At 39.5% G+C, this 14,866-nt stretch overlaps 1 protein-coding gene across 1 annotated transcript; it reads right to left on the bottom strand.

The window, feature by feature from the left end:
- Positions 1-3,099: 3,099 nt before the first annotated feature.
- CASP14 (caspase 14) lies at positions 3,100-12,629 on the bottom strand. Its single transcript, XM_003760973.4, has 7 exons — positions 12,375-12,629; positions 7,636-7,772; positions 7,297-7,446; positions 6,870-7,095; positions 6,258-6,383; positions 5,915-6,018; positions 3,100-4,104 (listed from the first exon to the last, which is right to left on the bottom strand). Exons 2-7 carry the CDS (start codon positions 7,669-7,671, stop codon positions 4,000-4,002), a joined length of 747 nt encoding a protein of 248 aa, XP_003761021.2. The 5' UTR covers positions 7,672-7,772; positions 12,375-12,629; the 3' UTR covers positions 3,100-3,999.
- Positions 12,630-14,866: the final 2,237 nt, after the last annotated feature.

The raw sequence follows: 14,866 nt of genomic DNA, 5'->3' as shown, positions 1-14,866 counted from the left end.
CACTTATTAACTTTGTGGCTCTGCACAACTCATTTAACTTCCATTTGCTCCCCTGTAAAATAAGTCTAATAATAACATCTATCTGCCAGGGTAGAATACTTTGCAAACCTTAAAATGTCATATAAATGTTAATGATTATTATTATTACATAAAAATTAGTAAAATGCTTCAAAGAATAAGTAAAAGATATAATATATAATTTATACAAGCCAATCTGCTATTTAAATAAATTAATTGATTAAATTGTAAGCTCCTTGAAGGGACTGTCTTTTGCCTCTTTTTGTATCCTCAGAGCTTAGCACAGTTATTGTACGTAGTAGGTGCTCATAATTTTTTTGGACTGGTCAATAATGAAAAAATGGGAAAGAGCAGAAATGATATCAACATGGATTATAATTAATTTCATGTAGAAGTTTAATTAGGTAAAATTAATTACCATCAAAAAAGGACAATAAAAACAGAGAAATCATCTTAATGAGCAAACATGACATTTGTCAAGAGGAGCGAGATATTTTTTAAAGACCATACCATTTAAAGTATTAGCTCATTTGTAAACTCTTATGAAGAAAGAATAATAAGTCGATAGATATTTATTTAGCAACTATTACAACATGTTAGGCATGAGGGATAAAGACTGATTCTTTATACATTATTACAGGGAGTTTACAAGTGAAGACATGCCCCTTTCCAAAACAAGCCAACATCTTCTCTGAGACTTAATTTTAAGGAGCTTCCTATTCACTGAGAATCAAGTGACTTGTCCAACGTCATACAACCATATAGGCCAGATGGAGATCTTTTTTTCCTATGAAGGTTAATTTTTTTTTAACTTTTCAATTTTCAATTTCAATTAAATTTTTCAATTTCAAATCAATCAAAATTCAAATGCTTTAGACATTTTTATTTAAAGTTTTGAGTTCCCAAATCAGTTCTAATGGAGCAGTAATGAATTGAATCAGCCATGCCCAGTGAAAGAACTCTGGGAAATGACTAAGAATCATTACATTGAATTCCCAGTCTCTATATTTTTGCCTGCCTGCATTTCTGATATCCTTCACAGGCTAACTGTACAATATTTCGGAGTCCAATTCTTTTTCTACAGCAAAATAATCGTTTGGATATGTATACTTATTTTGTATTTAATTTATACTCTAATATATTTAACATGTATTGGTATTCTGCCATCTAGGGGAGGGGGTGGGGGGAAGGAGGGGAAAAATTGGAACAAAAGGTTTGGCAATTCTCAATGCTGTAAAATTACTCATGCATATAACTTGTAAATAAAAAGCTATTAAAAAAATAAAGTTTTGAGTTCCAAATTCTCTCCTTCTTCCCCTCCTCTTTCCCTGAAATGATAAGCAATCAGATATAGATTATGCCTGTACAATTATATAAAACATTTCTATATTTGTCATTTTGTTCAAGAACATTTGAATAAAAGAAAAAAAATGAAAGAAAGTAAGTGGAAAATAGCATGCTTCAGTCTGTATTCAAACAATATCACTTCTTTCTCTGTAGGCAGCTAATTTGCTTTGTCACTAGAAATTTTGGACTATCTTAGATCATTGTATTTCTAAGTCGTTTACAATTCTTCACTGAATTGCTGTTACTGTGAACAATATTTTCCTGGTTCTACTCACTCCACTTGGCATCAGCTCATGTAAATCTTTCCAGTTTTTCTGGAATTATCCTGCTTGTCATTTCTTATAATATTCCATTACAATCAAATATCACAGCTTATTTTGCCATTTCTCAATTGATGTGTCCTTTCAATTTTCAATTCTTAGCCACTACAAAAAGAGCTGCTTTAGGTATTTTTGTATAAATAAGTTTCTTTTTCTTTTGAGGGAATTCTTGATGCCAGTTTTTCCTGGAATCAAGGCTGATTTTATCTACTAGACAAACTGTCTTTCAAAAAAAAAGGAAAGGAAAGGAAAGGAAAAGAAAAGAAAGGGAAAAGTACATATTATTATTCTTATTTTTAAACAGTCTCCTATCCAAGTACTAACTAAGCCTGTAACTATTTAGCTTTGGAGTCCTGATGAGTTTGGCTTGTCCAGGATGGTATGTAATTCTGTATATATATATATATATATATATATATATATATATATATATAATCATAGTTACTGAGATCTTTGAGGCTTCAGGATTATTTGTGCCTAGGAAAGTTATTTGGGCTCTAATGGGTGTCTGCACTGAATTCAGCATGAATATGGGGAGCTCCAAGGAATGCTGGACCACAAAGTTGCCTGAAGAGGAATGATCTGGATTACAAATGAAGTAGGCATTAGAAATACAAGGACAAAGGATGAAACTATCTCTGTTCCATTCTGTCTGGAAGATGACATAGGTACATATAAGTAGATACAGGCCAAATACCAAATAAATAGAAGATAATGAAACACAAGAAGATAGGGATGGAGGGCACTATATAATTAGAGGATATTAGGAAGGCTTGATGTACAAAGTTGTGCTTCAGTTGAGTCTTGAAGGAAATAAAGGATTTTTCAAGATGGGGGAGAGGGGAAGTTTATTCTAGGAATGAGATTCAGTCAGCATAAAGATAAGAATTGTTGGGTGCAGAAAACAGCAAAAAGGTCTGTATTGTAGCACATGGGAAAGGTAATCATTTATAATGGAGCCAAAAAGATAAGTTGGGATCAAGTTATAAAGAGCTTTAAAGGCAAAACCAAGAAAGCATTTATTTATTTATATTTTGGAAAGGTAATTGGGGTTAAGTGACTTGTCTAGGGTCACACAGCTAGCAAGTGTCAGGTCCGTCCCACTCAGGACTGGTGCTCTATCCATTGTGCCATTTAGCTGGCCCTATCACTGCAATATTTTGTTTGAGTGGTAATAAGAGCATGAATTAAGACTGTGGCTATGTGAGTAGTGAGGAGTCAGATATGAGAAATGTTATGATGTGGAAATGATAAAATTTGGTTGTTTTTTTGGCTGCAGAGGATGAAGGAAAGCAAAGATGAAATTAAGGATGTGGACTTTGGTGAGCAGGAGGTTAATGATAATGTCTGTAGTAAGAGGGAAGTTTGGAAAATGGGTGGGGATGAGGTAAAAAATAATGAGTTCAGTTTCAGGTCCAGCATACAGTCATTTAATGAAAACATTTTGTAAATCATTATTGCAATAGAAATGGAGTTATCATCTTTATTATTGTAATTAGGATGCATATAGAAAACCATTCAAGACAGTATCTAATCAAGCATATAATGCTACACATAGGGGACAGATGTGTGTTAAGTCAGAAGAGGCATGATCATTATGGACTGGAATAATCTGAGAAGGCTTTGAGGAGGTGGGACTAGTGGTTATTAACCCAACTGTGTGATTAGAGAGGCCCACCAGAAGCAGATGTGTTTTCTGGTGATGGTGATTTTTGTTTTTTGACTGGGATTTTACTTGAAGTCTGCATTGTGGTGGAGGGAAGATCCACATAGATAAAATTTACAAATGTCTTGAATTTTTAATGTGATCCCTTGGTCTTACAGGTTATGCCAGCAGAGTGAGTGTTTTACCAAGCAGGAATATGTTTTGAGAACTGGACCACTAGCTACAAGCAGACAACTATCACTAGAGAATGGCTCTCAGGGGACAAGAAAGACTAAAGAGACTTTCTCTATTAAGGTGGGACATATTGGAAATATGGGTTAGTGTCAGTGAAATCAATGATCTTTGAAAGGATCCTAGGAGTCTATGAAATAAAGATTCAAGGGCTCTAGCTGCCCATAGATCTCAGGCCCTCTTCTACATGGGAAGTGATAGGTAACAAATGGACGGAGTGAAGCAAGCGAGAGGATTAGAACCTGGGCCCAAGTGCTTGGTGAGTAATGGAGAAAGAGGATAACTACCATTTGGGCATGGAAGGGGTGGAGGAGACAGGCACATTCCAACTTCTCTGGCCTTCCAAGGCTTCTGGACACAAGCTCTTGAATTCATGGGCTCAGGAAGTTAAGACTCCTCAATCCAAGAACCTTCCCACTATCTCAGATACAGCAGCTTTCGGAGAGTGCTCTGGACCTCAGGGTTCACCTTCCTAGGCTTGCCTCCTTCTATCAGGTCAGCTGCAGCCATGCGCTGGGTTACCTGTGTGGACAGGGGTATTCAAAGTTAGTCTCCGGCTCCCCGGTTGTCCTTGTTGGGGAATGGCGGTTTCCAGGGTTGTTGACAGGACCAAGATAAGAACCTGGGAATAAGTCACAGGCACTCCCTGTCTACATAAGCAGGAGTGAGGGTAACTTTCCTAGTGATAAGAGTGTCCCCTTGCCTCTAAACCCCTCAGTGTGGTCATGGTTTGGGTCACGGTGAAAGGAGCTTTTGCTTTATAGGAGGGAAAAATAGCAGAGGAGGTGGGGAAGAGACTGGGTTTTGTGAAGGCAAGGATGCCTAAATTTGTCTGCTAAGGAAAGTCTTTGGCTGAAAGATGGTGCCTTGTTTGTCTAGCTTTTGAGGTAGAGAGAGAAGGGAAGGAAAAAGAAGAGAGGAGGGAAGAAGAAAGAGGGAGGAAAAGAGAAGGAAAGAAAAAGAGAGAAGGTATGGCAAAAAGAGGAAAAGGAAGACAGAAGGAAGTTGAATTAGCCAATCAATAAGCATTCATTAACAAATTGTGTGCTAATTGTTGCTAGACAATTATCAGTCGTCAGTCATCTGATTCTTTGTGATCTCATTTGTAATTTTCTTGGCAGAGATACTGGAGGGGTTTGCCATTTTCTTCTTCAGCTCATTTTACAGATAGGGAAACTGAGGCAAACAGGATTAAATGACTTTCCTGGGGTCACATAGCTAGTTAGAGTCTGAGGTAGGATTTGAACTCAAGACTTCCTGACTCTAGGCCCAGCCTCCTGCCCACCATGCCATCTTGCTGCCCTTCATGTACTTTAGTATGGAGTATAGAATATAATATAGTGTAGAGTCTATACTAAAACCTAGGCTTATTGCACCTCAACAGTACTCTTGAATCTTGTGACAATGGGGCTCTTCGGGGCTCTTTTATGAACAAGGCACTAACTATATTTCAGCTCTGGGCACTCTCTCTTGCTGTGCCCAGAGCTGGAACACACACACTCTCTCTTCCACTACAACTATTGACCTCCCTGGAGCTCTCCAAGTCTTAAGTAAAATACCACTTTCTACAGGAAGTCTTCCCTAACTCTTCTTAACCCCAGTGCTTTCCCTTAAAAAAAAAAAAAAAAAATTAATCCCTCAATCCCTATTTATTCTGTCTATAGTTTGCTTTGCATATATATATATATATATATATATATATATATATATATATTTTTTTTTTTTTGCATGTTGTCTTCATTAGATTGTTAGTTCCTTGAGGGCAGGGGCAGTTTTTTGCCTCTTTTTGTAATCTCAGTGTTTAGCACAAGTATATAGTAGGTGCTCAACAAATGTTCACCGAGTTGGGTTGAATTGAATTCTTGAGCAGTGGGCTGACATGTTTGGATGCTTTTGCAATATCAGGCTGAAAGAAAGGATAGGGAAATTGTATCTGGAGAGGAGGGAGGTTGGGGAGGAGAGAGGTGAGAACTGAGGATAAGGATGAATTCTTGCAAGGATGAGAGTAGAGTTGGGAGGGCTTTGTTTGGATTCATAGGCTTTAGGGCTGGACCTTAAAGACCATCAAATTCTGTACCCCTATTTTACAGATGAGTAAACTGAAGACCAAAGACTTGAAGTGATGATGGTAACATAGCTAGATGTTAAACAATCGGAAGCTGAGGTCCAGATCTAATATTCTTTCATGTTTTCTTTTTCTTCTTTCTTCCCTCTTCTTCCTCTACCTAGCATCCCATTCCTTTTCATTCTCCCTAGCCTCAGAGGGACATGATTTCTAATCTGAAAGGCTCAAGCCTCAAAGGAAAGGTCATGCTCTTCCTTTGTCTCTCACCTCAGTCAGGAGATCCAGGATGTGGCCTGTATTATTTGTGAACACATCCACCAGGGTCTGGATGAAAAAGGAACCGTCCTCCTCATGCCGATAGGCAATGTATCCTGGGAAACCCAGGAAGGTCATTAGTATTATATAGGGGCCAGTACAACAGGGGATATTGTATGAGGGAGGTATTGGGGCTTAAAGGGAAAATGTGGGGGAACCATGGAATCATTATGGATTTCAGAGGGAGTGTGGGAAGGAACCCAAGGAGGCCCAGGGGGTTATGAAGGAGGAATAGGGAGGGCTATGGCTAGGAAAGGTGGGGAAGGGGCATCAGGGAGCAGGGGGAAGTTCATACCCTCCACAGTCGCAAAGACATGCAGGATGTCTGTGTAGGTTGGGAGCTTGGGAGGCTGTTCACTTGACAAGAAGACATTCCCTCCGCTCTCTGCTGGTCGAACCACCTCACCAGGATCTTTCTGTTCTATAAAGTACAGACAGAAGCAGGATTTTCAGAAAGAGTCTCCATAGGGAAAGAGATAGGACAGCTTAGTCCTATTAGAGCTCTAATAGAGTCCTATTAGAGAACAGGAAAAGTAGGATGTAGGCACAAATGCTGGGCTTTGGGCTGTGCTGGGGTATTTAGGTTGGACTGTGGGGTCCATGGATTCTAAGATTTGGACTTAAATTGAGTCCTGAGCTTGGAGATTTGTGAGTTCTCTGAGTTCTGGGCTGGACTTTTCTCTATGGGCAATAGACCTTTTGGGATCTGGGCTGGACTTTGCTGAGTTCTTCTATGCTGGCTTTGGGCTTCAAGATGGGCTGGGCAGGTTAGAGAAATCTTGCCTTCTTCTCCTCCTTTTCTTCTTTTTCTTCCCCTTTTTCTCTTCCCTCTCCCCATTTCTTCCTCCTCTTTCTTTTCTGCTTCCCCCCCTTCTTCCTCTTTTTTTTCTCCCCTTTCTCTGCTTACCTCCTCTGCAGGCTTGTACAATGAACACCTTGGGCTTGCCCCGAAGAGCCAGGGAATTCTTGTTAGTGAGCATAGAAAAGAGTTCCTCCAACATAATGGTTTTGCCATCAACCCCTAGCAGGATGCCTTCCTCGCCATGTGCCATGAGTACCACAAAGCAGCAGCTCACTGGGTCTTCCATCTTCTCCATGTCATCTCTGAACTTCTCCAGCTCCTCCCAGAAACCCTGTCAGGAGACATTCAAGCCCAGGAGCTTTGGCTAGGACAGATGAGAGACTTAAGGGGTATGATGACTTAGAACTCACCCATGTAATGGTCTGAGGAAGGAAGAAGAGGAACTGAGGGCCTGCTCCCTGCTCCCTCTGAGCTGAATCCTTACATCACCAGAGCCTACCAGGAAAGGACAGGGAGGAGAATGTTGCCATACCTTAGCTGTAAGGTTCCTCTTCACTGTGCTCTGAAAGCCCAGGGCCTTGTACATCTGCTCCAGTGCCTTGATATCAGTTTCTGATCCTGCTCGGTCCTTGGTGTTACACAGGGTCAGAGCCAGGAGGGCATGTGACATGTCGTAAGCATCCTAGACCCCAAAACAGGGTAAGGTTCAAGAACACAATGAGTCTGGGGGCTTACTTCGATTCATCCCTTTCCCCATCCTCAGCGGATTTTCCCATTTTCCTCTCTCCCCTCCTTATTCCCTCACCCTACCCACATCCACCTCATTTTAGAAGCTAAAATGTGTCTCTTCTTGCAGCTTTTGTGAACTCACCAGATCTGTAGATTGCTCGGACTCCTCTGAACTCATGTTTCCTTTCACTTTTGTTCTGACACCCAGAGCCTTAGGTTGGATCCTGAGGGAAGGGGTTGGGGGTGGAGCTGGTATAGAGGAATCAGGTGGAAGTACTCCTGGGAACAGAAGAATGGGGGGGGGGGGGACTGGAAATGTTTCCCATTGCACTCCTTTGGGAGGTAGAGTTGAAGTGACTCCAACATGTTGTGATATTTCCTTCCCTCTTTTGAGGAGAGATCAAGTATAGCATGATAGGAAGGGCACAGGGCTTGGAGACAAGTGACTAAGACATTAGAGTCCCAATTGTTCCCTTCATTTCTCTGGGTTTCAGTTTCCTCATCTGTAAAATGAGGGGAATAGATCATATCCCTTCCAACTCAAAGCTGATTCTGTGATCTCTTCTTTCATATTTCAGAGGAAAATGTTTTACAAGTGACAGATTTTTGTAGGGTCAAAATTTGGAAGTGGAAAGTTCAGATCAAGATGCATTTATCAGGTTCACTGGGGATACAGAGAAAGGCAAAAACATGATCTCTTCCCTCAAGGACTTCCAAACTTAATGGGGAAGTTACATACAAACAGTTGTGTACCTACAAGTGTGGAAAAGGAAGGCAATCTCAGAGGAAAAGCATTAGTCTTAAGGGGAGAGAAGGGACTGCCTAAAGTTCTTTGTGAAAAGTGCAATTTGAGTTGAATCTTGAAAACTAGGAAGTCCAGAAGACTTTAGAGTTGATCTAATCTCTCTTCTCTTTGTTTCCCAGTCAGGGATGAAACTCAGGGAGTAGAGAGTAATTTGCCTAAAGTTATACAAATCGTGAGAAGCAGAACCTATCTCAAAACCCAGTCTCTTTGATATCCCCAGCTCTTATGCTCTTCCCAAGGTGTTTCTCTGGATTCTAAAGTATTCATCAAAAGGGTGGCAGATAGGATGGGCAGAGTCTGAGATGCAAGGGGGAGACCCCATAGGGATGGAAGACTCCTAACAGAAATATTAGAATGTGCAAATGATTCTGATCAGGAAGAAAAGGGAGAGACATCTAAAGAGAGAGGGAACTGAGATTTCTAAAGACACATTTAAGAAATAAAAACAAGGGCAGGCAAAAGGATGATAATCAATCAATCCATTAGAAAGCACTTAATAAATGTGTACTATAGGCAGGTGCTGTACCAGGCAATGGGAATAAAAAGCCAAATCTTTCAAGGCACATTCTTTTTTTTTTTTTATAAAGCTTTATATTTTCAAAACATATGCATAGATTTCAACATTCACCCTTGCAAACCTTGTGTTCCAATTTTTTTTTCTCCCTTCTTTCCCCCATTCCCCTCCCAGACAGCAAGTAATCCAATATATTAAGCATGTACGATTTTTCTATACATGTTTCTTCAATTATCATGCAGAAGAAAAATCAGATCAAAAGGAAAAAAATGAGAAAGAAAAAATGCAAGCAAATTACAACAAAAAAGTGGAAATACTATGTTGTGATCCACACTCAGTTCCCCATAGTCCTTTCTCTGGGTGCAGATGGCTCTCTCCATCACCAGTCCATTGGAACTGAAGGCACATACATTCTAGGGAAGAGTGGGAAGGGAAACAATATATTCCTATAAAAGGGTATGCAAAATAAATACAAATTTTTTTTTTTTTTTTTTTTTTGATGGGAGAACAACTCTCAGCTGTGGGGAGAGCAAAGTGGAGATTAGCAAAGGCTGCAGTTAGATGATGGCGCTTAGGATAAATTTTGAAGGAAACAGGGATGGCTGTTACCAAAGTGACTTTCCTAAAGTGCACTCAATCCCTCCTCAATTTCAGTGCCTATTGCCTCCAGGATCAAATGTAAAATACTTTTTAGAAAAGAATGCATTTGTAAGAATAGAAAATACTTTAAAGATCTTCATCATCAGACCCTTTCCTAAATTTCCAGTCTTCTTACTTTTTACTTCCTACCACATATTCTCAATCCAGTAACGATGGTCTTATTGCTTTTCCTCAATCCTAACATCTCATCTCTGGACTATCTCTTTTGCTTCACCTCTACCTTCTTGCTTCCCTGTTTTCCTTCAAAACTCAGATGAAATATGTATGTCTTTAGAGGTCTTACCCTGGATCTGCTCCCTGTACTGGGAATGCCTTCCCTCAGAGATGTCCTTTTCTTTATGTCTTTATATTTTATATGTATGGTATCTCCCCCATTAGAATGAGAGTTCCTTGAGGGCAAGGACCATGTCTTTGTATGTCCTGCATTTAACCAACATGCCTGACACATAGATAGTGTTTAACAAATGCTTGACCAGCTGACTGAGCAGTGATGAGGTGAGAAGGCATTCAGGCATGGGGAAAGCTGGTAAGGAGATTCGGGAAGCAGATGAAGGGTCACTTGTGCAAAGAACAGGAAGAAAATTAGTTTAACCCCTTCACAGAGCTTGTAGAGTGAAGGACATAAAATAAATCTGATAAAAGATACAAAAGAATTGCACAGTTCTGTATATCAGGAAGGCCAAAACCCCAAGGGAGCAGGGACTATGAATGCTGAGGGTAAAAAAAAAACAAAAAAAACAAAACCAAAAAACAGCTTTAAAAGCCATATTGGGAACAAGATGTGATGGTCAGTGAAGGATGGGAAGAGCCCTTTTGGGGTTCAGAGACAAGTTCACTTCTCCTACTTCCTTCAAGCTACCACATAGCCTTACCTTCCTCTGCCTCGGGGGATACACACTTTCATCTAATGCCCATCTATCATTCTGGCTCATATTATCATTCTACTTTCAATCCATTGTCATGTCTTCCCCATTGCATCTATGTATTGAAATCTTAGAGCCCCAGCTCAAATACCACATGACCCAGGAAGCCTCCCAGACTGCTGGTTCAGACACATGTATAATTTGGACCATCTGAATTCCCAGAGTATGTTCTTAATCCCCAGGACACGTTGTCTCTCTCAGACAATTATATATTGTAATTATTTGTAGATTTATCTGAGATCTCTGTGCAAAGGAGAAGCCATGTACCTTATTCCTTTGAATCTCTCACAGAATACAGCACATGGACCTGCCCAGAGGAGGCTATCATTGAGTACATAGCTCCTAAATGAATGAGCAAACAAATGATTTGCTCTGAACTGAATTTTCCTATCAGACAATGAAGTTGTTCCTACAGGGATGAGGGAAGAGAAAGAGAGAAGGAACAGAAAAGAAGTAGAGGAGGGGGAGAGGATGAAGAGAAGGAAAAGAGGAAAATGAGAGGAAGGGGAGAGAAGGGAAAGGGAGAGAGGATGAAGAGAGAAAAGAAGGGTTATAAGGGAGGGGAGAATATGAAGTGAAGGGGAAGGGAAGGGAGGAAAGTATAAAGAGGTGGTGTAAGAGGGAAAAAATGACAGAAGAGAGGAGGAAAGAAGAGGGTAAAAGAGGAGAGGATGAAATAAGGGATAGGTAGTAAAGGTGATAAAGACACAGAAGAAAAGAAAATGAAGGAAGGGAGGGAGGCAGAGGATAGAATGAGTAGGACAAAACAAGGAGGAAAGGGGAGGAGGTGAAGGGGAGAGATATGGAAAGAGGGATGAGAAGACAGAAGGATGAGAGGAAGAGGAAGAAGGGGAAAAGGAGAGAGAGAAGTATAACCAAAATGGTGGAAAAAAGGCAACAGCATGCCTGAACTCTCCCCAAAATCTTTCCAACTCCTTTAAGCAATGCCATAAAATAATTCTTATGGTAGAAGACCCACAAAAAGTACAGGGTGCAATAAATTTTCAGCCAGACATCTTAGAAGAGCATCAGGAAAGAGAGTAGAGCACAATCCAGTGTAGGCTATACTAGCACAGACCTCAGCGAACCAGAAGCAAGCCTGGGAGCTACTGAAAGCAAGCAGTGGCTGCTTCTGGGACTCGGCCCACAGTGGTAAGGGGGTTGAACAATTGGCCAGAAGGAGATTATAGGAATCTTCTTGCTAACACTGAGACAGGATTCTGTTGCTTTGTCCATATTCAGATCTGGATTGCAGTCCTGGCTGACAGTTCCAGGGAGAGGAGGAGCACTAGCACACCAGAGCTTGTGGCTACACATCCAAAGCCACCAAGAAAAACTGGTCTCAGGCTATGAATGAGCTCAAAAAAGTAAAAGAGATAAAAGAAGAATGGGGAAGAGAAATGAGAATGATACAAGAAAATCATGAAAAAAAGAGTCAACAATTTGGTAAAGGACACACACACACACACACACACACACACAAATATTGAACAATACTTTAAAAAAAAAGGTAGGTCAAATAGTAAAAGACATACAAAAAAACTAATGCGAAGAATGAGAAGAATAATGCATTGAAAAGTAAAACTGACCAAAAGGAACAAAGAGGCACAAAAATCACTGAAGGAAAAAAAAACCTTAAAAACTAGAATGGAAAAGCAGGTACATAATATCACTGAAGAAAATAATTCCTTAAACATTAGAATTGAGTAAATAGAAGCTAATGACATTATGAGAAATTAAGAAACAACCAAACAAAACCATCAAAGATAATGTGGAATATCTCCTTGGAAAAACAACTGATTTGGAAGATAGAACCAGGAGAGATAATTTAAAAATTATTGGACTATCTGAAGAAAAAGAAGAGAGATAGAAGAAGGAATATGGTCTGGGAGATAAAAGAGAGAGAAGGAAAAATTGGTGAGAAGGCCCATTCTGGAGCCAAGGCTTGGGCAAGTCCCAGTGTGGAGGGTAGCACTTACCTACTATGAAGGTAATAGCCCCACAGCAGAAGGGTCAGGAGGATGATTTAGTCTTGGAAAAGGAGAAAGGAGGATTCAGTCCTTGTCCTGAACTTGGGTATTCAGTGTTGGGGTCAGTCCAGGTCACAGGTGCTCCTTTCCTTTCTGTGTTCCACCTTCTGCCACAGAAAATATGCCTTGTTTGAGAAGGAAAGTGCTCTATGTCAAGCTGATTGTCACCTTGACTGTCAGTGATTTGAATGCTTTTCCTGACTTCCTTTTATACTAGTGGAGAGAAAAGGAAACTCCCTTCACGAAGACCTGGGTGAGGAAACTTGTTCAAATGCCAAGGACCTACTGCCTAAGGAGAGACTGGCAACACCAGGAACTGAGGCCAAAAATATTCAACATCAACAGTTTACAAACAACCTTCTTAAGAGCCTGCTTAGCCAGGTGCCTTTTATCAGTCTGATATTCAAAATTTTAATTTATCATACATTCATTAAGTGTCTCTTGTATGTAAATTTTTTAAATTTATTTTTTCTCAATAGTATTTTATTTTTCCAATTACATGTAAAGATAGTTAACATTAATTTTTGTAAGATATTGAGTTTTAAATTTTTTTCTCTCCCTTATTTCCCCACATCAGTAAGCATTCTGATATTGTTTATAGATGGACAATTATTTTAAACATGTTTTCATATTAGTCATGTTGTGAAAGAAAAATCAGAACAAAAGGGAAAAAAGGCAAGCAAACAAACAAAAAGATGAAAATAGTATACTTTGATCCACATTCAGTCTCCATAGTTCTCTCCGGATGCAGATGACACTTTCCATTCCAAGTCTATTGGAATTGTCCTGGATCACTGTATTGCTGAGAAGCTAAGTCTATTGTAGTTGCTGTGGGCAAAACTTTATCCACCATTTGCTCAATTGCTTTATTATCTCCATCTTTCCCATTCTTCACCTTTCTTCATCACTCCTCTCAGCCTCCTTCTTTTCAGCCTACCTGCTAAGATCTCCCTCCCTCACATTCTGGTCTTGTATATATTTATTCTTACCATCATAATTGCCCTCTCCAGCCTTGTCTTCCTCTTCTCATCAATTTTATTCAGAATTACAGAAGATTTCATTTAACATCATTACCATATCTGTTTCTGAACAAAAATCACCCCTTTTTTATCTTCTTCCCCAATTCTCTTTTTCTCCCCCCCCCATTTTTCCTTTCTACTACTTTATATTTTTCTAACAATACTGTCCCCCCCCCCAATTCTACTTAATGATATTCTTCCAAAACTTTAAGGTTTGGAGTACCATTTTTAGTGAGGCCATTGATAAGCTAGCACACATCCAAAAACAAGCAACCAAATGATGAGATTATTTGATATAACAAAGGAATTGGAGGTGCTTAGCCTGAAGAAATTAGAACTTTGGGGGATGTGATAGTTATTCTCAACTATTTTAAGGGTTTAGTGTATTCTGCTTAGCCCAAGAAGTCAGAAGTAGGAGTAAAGAGGCAGATTTCAATTCATCATAAGGAAAATATTTTAATTATTAGAGCTAAATAAAAGTGAGATGGCCTGATAAAGAATGGAAGCCAGCTTCCCATTCTTGAAAGTCTTTAAGTAAAGGCTAAATGACTATTTTTCAGGGATCTTTTAGAAAGGATGCCTCTGCTGGGTGGAAGTTTGGCTACATGATGTATGATGGTCCTTCCAATTCTGATGTTCTAATATTATTCCTTATGTAATGGTTGAGGTCCTGGGGACCCAAACTTTACCTGATATAAGGCAGAAGCTCCTTAAGCATATATAACTTGTTAACTGTGACAAAAAGGTAGACTCATTGTTTCTAAGAGATTGAAATAGGGAGATGAGGAGGCAATATAAAAATAGGATTACCTTTCAGGAATTTGGGAAATGAACTGTATTGGGATGAATTCCAATCTTTCTAAGATGGTGAGAACTCTAACTCTTCTGAGAGTTTCTTAAATTCAGAGCTGTAAGGGATCTTAGAGAAAATCTAGGTCAAACTTCTCCCTCCAATTTTATAGGTAAGGAAATTGAGGTTAAGTCTTTCTGAGGTCATACACGTAGTAAATGATTGAATTGGGACGTGACCCTAGGTTCTCTGGCTCCAAATCAAATATTCTTTTCTACTCTACTATTCAGGCTCCTCCTTAGTCTTCCTTTCTATAAGGAGGGGGGAAAATACCATGAATCAATGAGTTTGAAGCAAAGAATACAAGTGAGAATATCTCCCAGTCAATTTGGTTATATTCTGGAAAGAACATTCCATTTTCAGTTGGGGATATAGTACAGTGGGAGGACCACTATCTATGTCTGAGGATCACTATTGGCTCTATTATTTACAATCTTGGCTCTTGGCTCTATTATTTACAATCTCTGGGCCCCAGTTTCCTCATTTGTAAAATGGATTAAACTAAAATTCTGTCCAGCTCTAAATTGAAGATTTCCTTATTCACATCTTGGTTTGGGAACCTTTTATTAATG

Source organism: Sarcophilus harrisii, chromosome 1, assembly GCF_902635505.1.
Source record: "Sarcophilus harrisii chromosome 1, mSarHar1.11, whole genome shotgun sequence".
NCBI lineage: Eukaryota > Metazoa > Chordata > Mammalia > Dasyuromorphia > Dasyuridae > Sarcophilus > Sarcophilus harrisii.
This window is presented reverse-complemented; position numbering and strand designations above follow the sequence as displayed.

Bases quoted from the DNA above. Each gene is read 5' to 3' on its own strand.
- CASP14 (XM_003760973.4), bottom strand. From the start codon at position 7,671: ATGAGTTCAGAGGAGTCCGAGCAATCTACAGATCTG. The intron at 6,019-6,257 runs GTATGAACTTCC...TGGGTTTCCCAG, and splicing joins TGTCTTTGCGACTGTGGAGG to GATACATTGCCTATCGGCAT. The intron at 4,105-5,914 runs GTGAGAGACAAA...CTGTCCACACAG, and splicing joins TCCTGGATCTCCTGACTGAG to GTAACCCAGCGCATGGCTGC.